The 13,245-nt window shown below is 49.8% G+C and overlaps 2 protein-coding genes across 2 annotated transcripts; both read left to right on the top strand.

Moving 5' to 3' along the window:
- Positions 1–4,428: 4,428 nt before the first annotated feature.
- Positions 4,429–5,242, top strand: LOC147958795 (uncharacterized). The gene has a single exon (XM_087535811.1). The coding sequence runs from the start codon at positions 4,431–4,433 to the stop codon at positions 5,049–5,051; it is 621 nt and encodes a 206-aa protein (XP_087391937.1). The 5' UTR covers positions 4,429–4,430; the 3' UTR covers positions 5,052–5,242.
- Positions 5,243–6,410: 1,168 nt separating this feature from the next.
- Positions 6,411–8,093, top strand: LOC147958794 (uncharacterized). Its single transcript, XM_087535810.1, has one exon. The coding sequence runs from the start codon at positions 6,895–6,897 to the stop codon at positions 7,774–7,776; it is 882 nt and encodes a 293-aa protein (XP_087391936.1). The 5' UTR covers positions 6,411–6,894; the 3' UTR covers positions 7,777–8,093.
- The last annotated feature ends 5,152 nt before the right edge of the window (positions 8,094–13,245 follow it).

Below are 13,245 nucleotides of genomic sequence, written 5' to 3'. Positions count from 1 at the left end.
GGGACTTTTAAACTATTTGTGTGTTTCCAGCACAAGTCTCACAGTGCAATGCCGGACACCTTTATAGATTCGGCAAAAACATTCTCGGATCTCACTATATATGCATTGGTTTCAAATTGTGCCTTCGGTCAATAGTTGGGTTGCCTGGCTCCTGCGCTTGCCTCCTACGTTCCGCTTTGTTCGGCTATGTGTGCAAAGGGAGAACCACTGCGATTGTGCTTCCAGCTCACATGGTTAAGCACTTTAGTGGAGAAAGCCGAAAACCGACTGTCACAATAAGCGTAAACTGGTCAGCGATCCGATGACGGTGTTAAATGACGGGCCATTCATAACAATGGCCGAAGTGTTTACGGCTTGACCTCGACTGTCGCCGAACACTACCGGGGGCTATTAACTGGCCTCCCAAACTAAATCCTCGATATTTTGCTCTTACATTAGAGCTGAGGTTTCATGATCATGCTTAGCATGACAACCCAAAGAAAGGAACCGATAGCGGGACTATTTTTTTTGGAAGACATTTCTTATGTTAAACAATAATATAACATATCTCTCTGCTTACCTTTGTTTATAAAACCGCATGGCCAGATTGCCTTGTTTGTCGTAAATCTTTGCCCTCATAAAGGCTTTATAAAGTAGGACAAACACTCCTCGGCTACTAGGCGAGGAGGTGGAAGCCGATGGTCGGTCAACAAAGTTTTGTACAATGCGGATCCGAGCATTAAGGATGTAAAGTACTTGGATACATGGAGTCATTACACATAATTTGTGATTTTACTATGGATATCGATCTTAATTCGGCCACCCGTGCCCGCATTAAGGCTCGGGGGCTACTGGGCTTCAGGCTTATTATTTACAAATATTAAAGGGGCACATCGATCCCCTGATCTGGTGTTGCCACCCGACCAGTGTCTCGGGGGCTACTGCATTGCCTGTCCAATGCAGAAAATTTTAAGTGCAATACAGTTTCTGAGGAGATTATGATCCTCATGTTGGTCGGCCGCACCCAACCTGAGTCTCGAGGACTGAGCACGCCGCTTTTTGTATCCCGAAGTATTCTGCCGAGCTAGGATTTGATCCTCAGGCCGATTTTGCAAATCAACCTGAGTCTCAGCGGCTACTGGGATCAGTGGTCTTACATCATCCTTCAAGTGCATCTCGGGTTTTAAACCGATACACGCGTTGAGGGTTACTGGCTATATATCTCGGCAGAGAATAAATTGCACCAATCAAAAATATTGACAAAAAATTGGCCCACATTCGGGGTGGTGCACCACCTCGGAAGCAGTCTGGCATAAAGCTCGGGCGCTAGTGGCTGGCTCCATAGAGGGCATTTCTAGCATTAAGCTCGGCTAAACTCCTTCAACTTTTTTGGACCTAGATAATCTATGACATCTTGGATATAGTCCGGCGTTGGAGCTTGGACACAGTCCGACGTTGGAGCTCGGATACATTTTGGCGTTGGAGCTCGGAAGCAGTTCGGCATTAGTGCTCGGCTGCAAAAGATACCTCAAATATAGTACGGCGTTAGAGCTCGGACGCAAGAGGACACTGCCTCCCGGGAACAACTTCAAACCCGAGGTGTGGCATAAAAGTAACAAGGCATTGATAAAGGCCAGAAACTTAAAGGGGCTCCTCGGATACCCGACGTGCAAACTCATCAAATGCATTTCGGCGATCCTCAAGATCGAAGATGAGAAGATTTGTTGAACCAGTTTTCAAGACCGACAACCGAAGATGAAGAACAGTTCAGAAGAATCGAGGAGCGTCCCTAACTTGAAGACCGGTTCAGGGGGCTACTGACGATGTCCTGGACTAGGGGGTACTCACCATGTCGTCTCCCGATCTGTTAGATTGGGCCGGGGACCCCCATGGCCGTATACTCATGGGCCAGTTCGGACAGCTGCCGCATACATGGAAGATTCCACAAGACTTGGTGATCAAGACAAGGACTCCTCCCCACCGGCGTATTCGGCTAGGACTCTTGTTATCCTAGGCCTCTGGTGCATTATATAAACCGAGGCCAGGCTATTCGATGGATAATATACAATCATACCATAGGCTAACTTCTAGGGTTTTAGCCTCTATGATCTCGTGGTAGATCAACTCTTGTAATACTCATATCATCAATATCAATCAAGCAGGACATAGGGTATTACCTCCATCAAGAGGGCCCGAACCTGGATAAACATCGTGTCCCCTGCCTCCTGTTACCATCGATCCTAGATGCACAGTTCGGGACCCCTACCCGAGATCTGCCGATTTTGACACCGACAACCGGGTTAGGGTCAAAGCTGAAGGGGCAAGAAGAATTTCGGACTTAACAAAGATGACCCGGAATTTACCTTGGGCCATTTCCTGTTTCATTTGTTGTCTTTTCAGGATGAAGTTTAACATGGATAAATCCAAGTTAAACTGGGGCTAATGTTGGGGATATACCCCACGGTATGACCCGACCAAAGATATGACCCGACTATCATGTGGCGGCTTATAGATGCCCCGTCCATTGGGTTGTGATAAACCACAAGATTCAAGGCCCATGAGGCGGATTAAGGTGAAGACTGGCTCACAGCCCGACATCTGACAGACTGACTCGAGGAAGAAGTCATAAGGAATCCCCCTTGCTTGAAGAACAGGATAACTAGGAATTACACTAAGACATGGGTCATAATACAACCCGGATTCTGTTGTGACCTTAGGGCCTCGACCTGTATATAAAGGAGAGACCCTAAGGCAGAAAGATGAAGTTACAATCACCGAGTGCTATGTTAGCGAATTCACATCCTTGTAATCGAGATCTCAAGCAATACAATCACAACATGACGTAGGCTTTTACCTCGACCTTGAGGGGCCGAACCTAGGTAAATTCGTCTCCTTCGTTCCTAATCAACCCCTCTCAAGCAACCGCCTAGTTGCGATGGCTCTTAGACTTAGTCCTATTTTGAGGACATCTGTCGTGACAAAACCCTGACAAACGAGGTGCCACACGGTAAAAAATAATGTTCCTGCCACCCGGAGCCATCCCAGAAAAGCTTGGCAGAGAATAGTAGTTGTGTGAGGTCGAAATAATCGTCGTAGAGTAGTTTCTCTGTTATGATCCAACACAGGAGCATGGCCCAGGATCAATCCCCTAAACATTGGTCGCTGCCTGGAAATGTGCTCATTGATGATGAAAGTAGCAACCACAACATCATCATCATCTTCGGATGATTCTTCGAACAATGATGAACATATGATGTTCTTGAAAAAAAAACTCATCCGAGCTATCTGCCATGATCCTTCGGAGCGATGAATCCGTACCTCACAAAAACAATGTGTGGCATGGACGAGTCTCGCCCGGGCAAACTGCCTAACACCTTGTGGGTGACGACGGACGTGCGCATGGATGAGTCTCGGCCGGGCAAACGGCCTAACACCTTGTGGGGACGACAGTCACATGCGTGGATGAGTCTTGGTCGGCGAAGGGCTTGGCTCATTCGGGCACCAGGGATGTCGAACCTCGCGTCCTCTGGCGGTGACCGTGGAGGTAGAGGTTGTATCCCAAGGGTTATCGGCGACCTGGGTAGGCGAGACTTGTAGTACTTTGTTGACGGCAAGACGTGGCCACAACGCCGGCAAAATGGGCATCGGTGGATGCGGTGGCGAATAGGTCGGAAGCTGGATGATGGCGGTGAGGGCGAAGCCACGAAGAGGCCAGGGTGTTCATGGGGTGAGGGGGGCGAATGGCATGTGTGCGATCGACAGCCAGGCTAGGGGAGGACTTTTTGTCCCACGAACCCAGATAGACGCAAGGAGACGAAATGGCTCGACGAGTTAGAGTTGCCCTTAGAGCAAGTCCAACAGTTCCCCTAAAATTTCTCCCCTATATCTCAAAACAGGGGACTCCCCTAAAAAGATTCTCCCCTAAAATTGCTCAACTCCAGCAGTTCCCCTAAACATCTCCCTTATTCTATATTTTAAGAATATTTCATAACTACCAACGGCTAGTTTTCCAACGGCTAGTTTCAGCTCTATAAATACATGATCACCCCTCATATCTCTCACAATCTTGATCGTGCCTCATCTTCTACTTCTCTTTCGCCATCTCTCTACCATCTCTCCACAACGAAATGAGTCACCGTCGAAGTTTGGCCTGGCAGTTTTGTGAGATTACTCCTCCGAAGATGAGGAACTCATGATGGCTGCAATTGTAGTAGAGGAAGAAGAAGCCCGGTTGGATGCTCCACGACATGGAGGTTCACAACCGGGACATCAATCTCTTCAGCGCGATTTTGCGGAACACTTTCAAAACCTCCACAAGGACTATTTTGTAGAGAACCCCACCTTCAAGGCAAGGATGTTTCGCAAGAGGTATGAAATTGGTGCATCTGTTTCGTTTTCACCATAGTAGTCGCTCTTCATGTCTCATTTAAGTTTTTCTTCACAGGTATAGAATGCATCGTCCTCTTTTTATGTGCATAGAAAGTGCTATAGAGGCACATGATAGCTATTTTTCCCTGAGAAGAAATAGTGCTGGTGTTCCTGGTTTACATCCTTATCAAAAATTGACCTCAATATTTCGAATCCTAGCTTATGGGATAGCACCTGATCTTACTGATGAGCATTGTCGGCTAGCAAAGTCCACTGCTTTAGAAAATCTTAGAAGATTTGTGCGTGTTGTGATCGAGGTCTTTGGGGGTCAATACCTGAGATCATCAAATGCCGAAGATACTGCTAGATTACTTGCAATTGGAGAGCAAAGGGGGTTTCCAGGTATGCTCGGAAGTATCGACTGCATGCATTGGAAGTGGAAAAATTGCCCTACTGCACACAAAGGTTTTTTTGTTGTCCATAAACGCGTCCCCACGGTCATTCTTGAAGTCGTTGCTTCACAAGACCTTTGGATTTGGCATTCTTTCTTTGGTTTACCAGGATCTCATAATGATATAAATGTTCCCCATCGTTCACCCGTGTTTGCAAATCTAGTTGAAGGGCATGCTTCAGAAGTGAATTATACCATCAATGGTCACAACTACAACACGGGGTATTACCTTGCAGATGGCATATATCCGTAGTGGGCAACATTTGTGAAGACAATTCCAAATCCAAAAGGTGAGAAGAACAAAAATTTCTCCCGGTTTCAAGAAGCATGTCGGAAGGATGTCGAACGAGCCTTTGGTGTTCTGCAAGCTCGTTTTGCTATTGTACGTGGACCAGCAAGGTATTGGGATCTGGAGACACTCAGAGAAGTGATGACCGCTTGTATCATCCTGCATAACATGATAATAGAAGATGAGCGTGGAAATCATGTAGACTACCGCTACGATAACATGGGAGAACTAGTGACACCTTCTCACCAAGAGGCGGCTACATTGACTCAGTTTCTTCAAGCTCAGAGTGATATTCAAGACAAACAAGTTCACTGTCTTCGAAGCGCTTGGTTTCGAGGCGCTTGATTTCTTCCCCTTTGCTTTCAAAGACCTTGCTGTCATAGGAGGGGTAGGTTCTGCAGGCCCTTCGAGATCAGTTTGTTATTCTTCATCCTTTTCGAGATCCATTTGTTCTTCTTCGGTCCAGTGCAAATCATTCAATCCGACATCACTTTGCAAAATTTCAAAATAACTCTGATCGCCCATTACCAAAACCTGAAACAAAAACGAATGAACCATACATCATATAGATGTGCAACAACCAGTAGCAAATAACTATCAGCAATCAGTCGCAAATAGCTATGTAAATGTTATCTCCTAGTAGCAAATAAACTTGCAACAGTCACTAGCAATCAGTAGAAAATACAAATGAAATCAAATAGCAGCAGCGGTCAATGGCAAATTACTAGCAATAGCACCAGCAATTAGTAGCAACCTATCTCTCTGATCTATATCTAAATGTGCAGCAAACACATCATACAACATCATACATCATGAAAGAAGCACCATACATCTATATTAATGTGCAGCAATCACAGCATCTCTCAATCTCTCATATCTCTACTCTCTTTCTCTCTGTTCTCTCTAGTAGAAGCGGGCAGTAGCACCAGCTCCAGCAAGCCACACCATGGATGCATGCCATATCTATAGCAGCAGCGCCCAGCTCCTCCCTTCCAGCGCCTCCCTCCTCGACAAACCCATTGCCCGGCGGCGGCCACGCCCCTCTCGCGTCTGGTCCCCAGCCACGGCGGCGGCCACACCCCTCCCACCGTCTGGTCTTCAGCCACGGCGGGCGCGCACCTCCCCCAGCCGAGCCACGGCTGTCGTCCCCCTTCCCCCCCCAGCCATGGCAGCCACAGCAGCCTAGCACCTCCTCATCTGCAGCCAAATCGGCCGTACCCCCAGTATCCATTGCCCGGCGGCGCCCTCTCTCCTTCCCCTCTCTATTCTGCTCGGAGTTGAGAGAAAAACATGAAAAGAACAAACCTGATGCAGTGACGGCGACGGCGTTGTGGCGGGACGGAGCTTTCCAGAGGCAGCGGTTGCGCCGGCTAGCGAATCGGGGAGGTCGCCGTTTCCCTAGATAGAGGGGAGAGAGGGATCGTTCTCGGGGAGGTACAAAAAAGAGGAGACGTTCGGGGAACTGCTGGAGGCTGTTTTTTTTTTTGCTTTTTCCCCCTATAATGACGATGGGGGTGGGTTTCGGGGCGCTGCTGGACTTGCTCTTAAAACAGATGACATTGGCTCATTGCTCATGCTCTAGGAGATTATTTGGTATGGGAGGGGGGATGGCGCACCATCCAAGGAATCGTACCCCGAGCAAGAATGACCGCCCGTCCTGGCTCCTGCGCTGCATCCTCACTGTTCTCCGGGCCCACCCCCACAACGTCTGGCCACTGACAACCCTGCCCCGCGGAACTGACCCCCGCCCGTCACCGTCCGTCAAGCAGCAACGACGTGACAAATAAACGGCCGCGCCTGCCAGCCGATGACAACCCACCCATCTCCACTGACACCTGTGCCCCAAACCACGGGCCCCACGGACCACCACCACGCGGGCGGTGGGCCCGGGGTCACGAGGCGAAGGGGTGGATGGCAGTTGGGCTCAGCAGGCGCGAGCGCGAGGGGGCGCGAGCCGTCGCGGGCAAGTGGAAACCGCCTCCCCGATAAAACCCTGGCGCCCCTCCCCGCTCTCGCCTCCGCTCCCCTCCGCCCCGCGCACGCGCCACGCATCGCCCTCCAAGAAAGAGTTCCGGCCAACCGCCCCAAGATCCCCATGGACGGAGGCGGCCACGGCGGCGCGCCCGACGACGCCGACGCGGCCTTCTTCTCGCGCCGCCGGTACCGCTGCTGCTGCTTCTCCGCGCCGTGGCAGTCGTCGTCCTCCTCCTCGCACGCCCGCCGCGCGGGGCCGACCACGACGGACGAGGAGTGGTGGCACCAGGTCGGGGAAGGGACGAGGGCGGGCGCGGAGCGGCGGCGGTGGTGGCGGCGCGGGGTGGACGCGCTGATGAAGGTGCGCGAGTGGTCGGAGCTGGTGGCCGGCCCGCGCTGGAAGACCTTCATCCGGCGGTTCCGCCGCGGGCACCACCGGCACGGGGCCGGCGCCGGCGCCGGCGGGGGGCGGAAGCTCAACTACGACGCGCTCAGCTACGCGCTCAACTTCGACGAGGGCCACGGCGCCACCCCGGAGGGCGCCCCGGGCGGCGAGCTCCCGGGGTACCCCGACTTCTCCGCCCGCTTCGCCGCGCCGCCGGGCTCCGCCAGGTCCTCCATGGACCTCGGCGGCCGCGACGCGCCCTCGCTGTTCCACCACCCGCTGCCGCAGCAGCCGCACACTCCCCCCGCCGCCGCCGCCGCGCGGGGCTGACGGCGCCGGCCAACCGATTCTTTTCTGCTGTAGTGGGGCGGCGGAGGCGATAAGGCGGGACGTCCCTTTCCTCCTGTTGGCCGCTGGTGGCGGTGGATGGTGTCCATAGGCTGCTGCTGGTGGTGGTGCTCCGGCAATTCTTTCATTTTCTTGTCTCGTTCGCCATTGTATAAAATCATACCATCACAGTAGACCTCAATTTTGTCGTAATAGTCACAGAATTTGTCCAGAAAACTCATCCTCGCCTGTATCTATGATCACCATCTCCCTTCATCATGTATGAAACATATATTTGTAGATTCCTGTTATCATCATCATCAGTAATGCTGCAGTCGATGATATTACAAATTAAGATTTCCTTTTTTTGTGCATGACACTTCCTACCTTTCATTCATTGCAAAGATATGGTTCGAATTTTAATAAGTGCAAAGATATTGCACAAAGAAATGCCACTAATATAGTAGATAGTCCAGCAACTTAGGTGGCGCCTCTGCTAGCTTTCATCATTCCAAAGATATCACAAACAAGAAATGGCAAGTACTAACTACTAATATTGTCCTGCAACTTAATTAAGACCGCAAATCTGGCAGTGCATTGGATGCTCGGAAGATGCGGGGGAGGTCGCATGCATTGCAACCGCGTGTCCCGTCGGTGTCAATTCACTCGCCACCCGTGAGATGATGAGATCAGATTTTAATGTTGCCCACACGGTTCGTGCAATCACATCTGCATAGATGGTTGCATCAATCTGCACCTCATCATCAAGAATCAAATAGAGTATTGCCGCGGCTCAGCCTTCCGTTTTGTTAAAATCAAGTGCATGCTGGGTCTGGACGGCGACCTCCGCTTGTCGACTGGCGATTGCGAGGCCTGTTCGTTCGGCAGCTGGGTTGCGTGCCGTGTTCCTCTGTCTGGTCCAAAGCTAGTTGACCCTGGGTTTACCCCTCGTCGTAGCTCAACAAGTTACAGAAGAATTCGCCAAAAAGAAAAAAGAACAGTTGACAGACGATTCAGACAACTACGGATCTGAAGAATCAAATTACAGCATAAACGTAATATTCCTGCTGTTGATGTTAACACCCAGCCAATCCAGCCTCCTTACTTAATTCCCCAATGGAGTCTTGACTCTTGAGTGGATTGAGTGACAACATGCACATGTACAATAATCTAGTGAATACATTATCATTCTAAGTTCAGCATGTTAATAGGCCCCTGTCCTGTACGAGACAGTAACAACTTTGGCACCAATATCACAGCAGAAAATATATATCCGTAGGAGTATTTCTTTGCTGACGAAACTCTTATATTTCAAACTGTTTTTTCTTCTTCTGCTAATTAGGTGAAGTCTGTGGGAACACTCAACATGCACCATATTGTTGTAAATTTTAAAGAAGAAGACACAAATACAACTGGCATTTCAACAATTTTCTAAGTCTTTGAACCAGCCAATTGGCTGTCTTTCTCCTCCTCAAGAAAACTCTTCTTCCTCCTCCCGTCGGTGCCACCACAGGTCTGTCCCACCTCCGATGGTCTTTGAGCCGTGGAGGCACTCACGGAGGACCCCAGTGGGCAAGGTCTGGCCGCCGCCATACCTTGAATCACTACAGAATTTGTTTTTATACCTATGCTGCTACACACAAGTCACAAAAATCATTAGCACAGAGACGCGGTTGAGCCATGATACTGGTTGTCGTTCGCCAGACTGGATAATGGGCCACGCACCATGCAGACGCAGTTGGGCCAAGACGGCAAGATCTGATCGAGCCAGCGCCTGTACCAAACGTTGTATGGGCCAGCTCATCTAGAAATTTGCTTTTTTATTTGTTTTAGTTTCGTCTTTTTCTTAGGTTTTGTTTTTTGTTTTTCTCACTAATTACCTTTTTTGCATTGTTTGTTTGGTGGAAATGCACGAACATTTAGTGTATGAACATAAATATAGACATGTATGAACGTATTATTCAAAAAATACAAACGTTTTATTAAGTTGTTGGCCCAGCCATTGCCTGGGTCTTCTAGACGTCATTTAAAGCTTCATTATCGGTATGTATTAGATTGTTGTTCTATTTAAATATGTTTACATTTTCATCGTATTTGGTTATTCTATAGAGGAACACATGAAAAAATTAATGTGCATAGTTAGTATGTATTGCCTATTATGGTTTCGCATAGAAAAACCTTAAGAGTCCGCCTCATCTTAATTTTTTTCCGTCCTCCGCCTCTGTGTGGAGGTGCGGTGGATCTCGACCCACCGCCGGCGGGATGGACCCGTTCTCGTTTTTGTTAGGTTCCATGGCTTGGTTGAGACTGTGTGGCGCGGTAACGATGTCCCTCAGTAGGAATAATGTCTTCCCACGTCCGATCGATGTCCCGATGGTGCGTATAAGGTCGGGGGAGGACGTATGAAGTAAACTTGTGCATGGACAGCCCGACCTGGCAGACAGAGCCCGAAAACCCGCCATTCAGGCCGGGCTCATGCTCAGCTTTTTAGCTTGAAGCCCGGCCCGAAAGCCCGAACTAAGACTGAATCAGTATACCTACTTTTAAATTAGAATAGTTATTTTATTGAAAAAGTGCATTGTTAACAAGGTTCGGACCGGGTCAGCCAGCCTCGGGCTTGGGATTTTGACTTCGGGCTTTGACAAGCCTCGCCCGAAACCCAGCCCGGTCCGGGATTTGAGCAGGTGTAGTGTGAAAGTGTGTTTTCGTCGGTCGGTACTGGTCTTCGGTGCATCTATTTGGATCCAGGTTTTGTCCGTCTTTGTTCGTGCGGTTACAGGTTTGATCTTTTTAATCTACGACTCTCTTCATCGACGATGGTTGCTGCTCTGATGCACTGGCCCTTTGTGGCTTTAGCACGACGACTTCTCGACTGTCTACTAAACAAAGTTTTGTATGGCTCCGGTGAGGGAGACGGCGGTGCGTAGGTGGTCTGTGGACTGGTTGTATATTACCTCTAGTGTTCTCTGTCTTTCATGATTGATTCTGAATAAATCAGAAATTTCTCTCTCTCTCAAAAAAAAAAGAACCAGCCAATTGGCCTAAAGTTGCCTGAATAGATGCTATTCGTGGATGGGCCATGAACGTTCCAACAAAAACTTGAGCTTCCGATCGTTCATTGGATGGCCTAAAGTACTACTACGTACTAGTATGTTTTTTCTTTAACGCCAGCCGAACAGCCAAGCTCTCCAATATAACTATCATTGGATGGATCATATAGCACTTGCTCGTAATATCGTATACTCATCACAAGACTATCATAGTATCATTTCAACTTTTCAAGGAGAAGTTGACCCTCTGACAGCAAGAAGATAAAAGCCAATGAGACAGAAAAGGACCAGAACACCTATCATATCCTCGACACGATCGATCGGTCAATCATATCATAGCGAACCTCCAACCTTTCCTCTTGTCTGTTTCTATATCACGCACGATCTTCCTAGTAGTGGGGGGGGGGGGGGGGGGGGGGGTGGAGAGATCTGAAGAACCAATCTCAAAGCAGCTGCTTCAGGCGTCAGAGCAAACTATACTTACTACGCACTCCTTAAAAGTACTAAAGATCTGGTTATTCACATTAATAATGTTCTGGGTCGGTAATTAACTAATTGCTGAAATAGCAGGTGCATTTGGTGCAGCGGGAATTGGCAATGCATGCACTCACATGTCAGATCTGAATGCAAAACGCTGGATATAGACTGCAGATGCTACCTGCTTGATTTCAGTGGATGTATGTTAGCCTAAAATAAACAAATTAGTGGATGCATGAGAGGCTGGCACTTCCTATTGCTTTTCGGTTAAAAATGACACGAAGATGAAAGAGCACACAGGGAAATGCATTTCGGCTCTTATAAGTTTAAACCCACATGATATGACACTGAACTCCACCTGACGAAGCACCTTTCTGGAACAAACCACTTATCAGGATGCGTGTCATGCCAACTCGTCAGCTGGATAATATTCAGCCGCCCACTACCAACCACAAGGTGCAACAGGCTATCAGAGGATACCTTACAGTCACGTAAAAATTCTTACAGAAATGGTGCCATTGAGCACAACGAAAGCCGGTGAAGACCAAATGGTCGCCCTTAAACAAAGAACGAGCACCATAGCAAAAGATGTTGACACCAACTTGTCAGTTGCATGCCAACAAATTGGTATCTTGATATTAATATATTCTCCTTTTCAAAAAAAAAACAAATTGGTATACCCTACATTTGACAGGCAGGGCAATCGGATGAATTCAATACATTGAAATCTAAGAAAATTAGGGGTCACTTAAGCTGGCATGTCTATTCTGTGGCATCCCAGGAATGAAACAAAGCATGATTGGTTGCTTTCTCTTGTCCCAACCTTTTCCCATTTCATCATGATGAAGAAATTTTCTTTTGTGAGAGTAATGAGATCCTTGAAAGGGGAATGTAAGACCCCCCAAAAAGTGTTCATCGAAGGAGAAGATTTTGAGAAAGGCAGCAGATGACTGATGAACTAAAGGCAAAAGTGTTGAGTACCGTGATTGTATTAGGAAACATAGGTTAGACTAGGAAATATTCTGGTTTGCCTTATACTTCAAGTAGATCATGTACTCTTATATATATACCCACGAGGCTTAAGCAATACAACGATAATTCCACCAAATCCTTCTCTCCCTTCTAATATGGTATCAGTTTCCGGGTTCTAAACCCTAGCCGCCGCCGCTTCCGCACCCGCGCTGCCTCTGGGGCGGTCGGCCTCCATGACCGCTGCCGGGGGCTGCGCCGCCCGTACCTAGGGTTCGTCCGCCCGCCGTGTTGGCCAGCTGCCCTAGAAAGTCTTTGTTCCCGATCCTTTGATCCGGGTTTTCTTTCTCTCGCCGGTCGCTTTGATCGGCGTCTCCTTTTTGGTTTTTCAGTCCATGTGATCCGGTTTGCGTCGCCCACCGTCACCGTCGACCCGGTGCGCCTCTATGCCAACACCGGCGCGATCGGCCGGCTTCTTGACTGACCCGGCGGCCTCGCGCGTCGTCCGCGCGTTTGCCCGTCGGTCGCCCCGACCCGGCAGCCTCGCGCGGCGTTCTTGCGTCGGCCTGCCGGTCGCCCCGACCCGGCGGCCTCGCGTCATGCGGCGGCCCTTCACCGCCGCCGTTCGCGCGACGGCCCGACCGTCGATCTACGCCGGTCGTCACCGCCCTGCTCCGACCGAGACTCCTGCATCACCCCGACCTGGCGGCCTCGCGCCATGCTGCGGCCAATCATAGCCGCCCTGCCGCCCGTCGCCGCCGGCTTCATCTCGGACTCCGCCGTCACCGCACCTCCACCGAGCGGCGTCCCCGACCTCGCGTGCGATCGGATTGATCACCCGCCCGCCGCCGCGATCCGCCTCATCTACGCCGTGCGACCGACCTGGCCCGTTGGGTGCGCGTGCCTCCGCAGGCCCCCTGAAGACCGTCCCGAGTTCAGCGCGCCCCTCTACCGATCGAGCAATGGGCTGCCGTTG

This window comes from Triticum urartu, chromosome 7A (assembly GCF_056163025.1).
Source record: "Triticum urartu cultivar PI428250 chromosome 7A, HENAU_Tu73, whole genome shotgun sequence".
In the NCBI taxonomy this organism is placed as follows: Eukaryota; Viridiplantae; Streptophyta; class Magnoliopsida; order Poales; family Poaceae; genus Triticum; species Triticum urartu.
This window is presented reverse-complemented; position numbering and strand designations above follow the sequence as displayed.

Coding starts and splice junctions, on each gene's coding strand:
- LOC147958795 (XM_087535811.1), top strand. CDS start 4,431: ATGCATCGTCCTCTTTTTATGTGCATAGAAAGTGCTATAGAGGCACAT.
- LOC147958794 (XM_087535810.1), top strand. CDS start 6,895: ATGACAACCCACCCATCTCCACTGACACCTGTGCCCCAAACCACGGGC.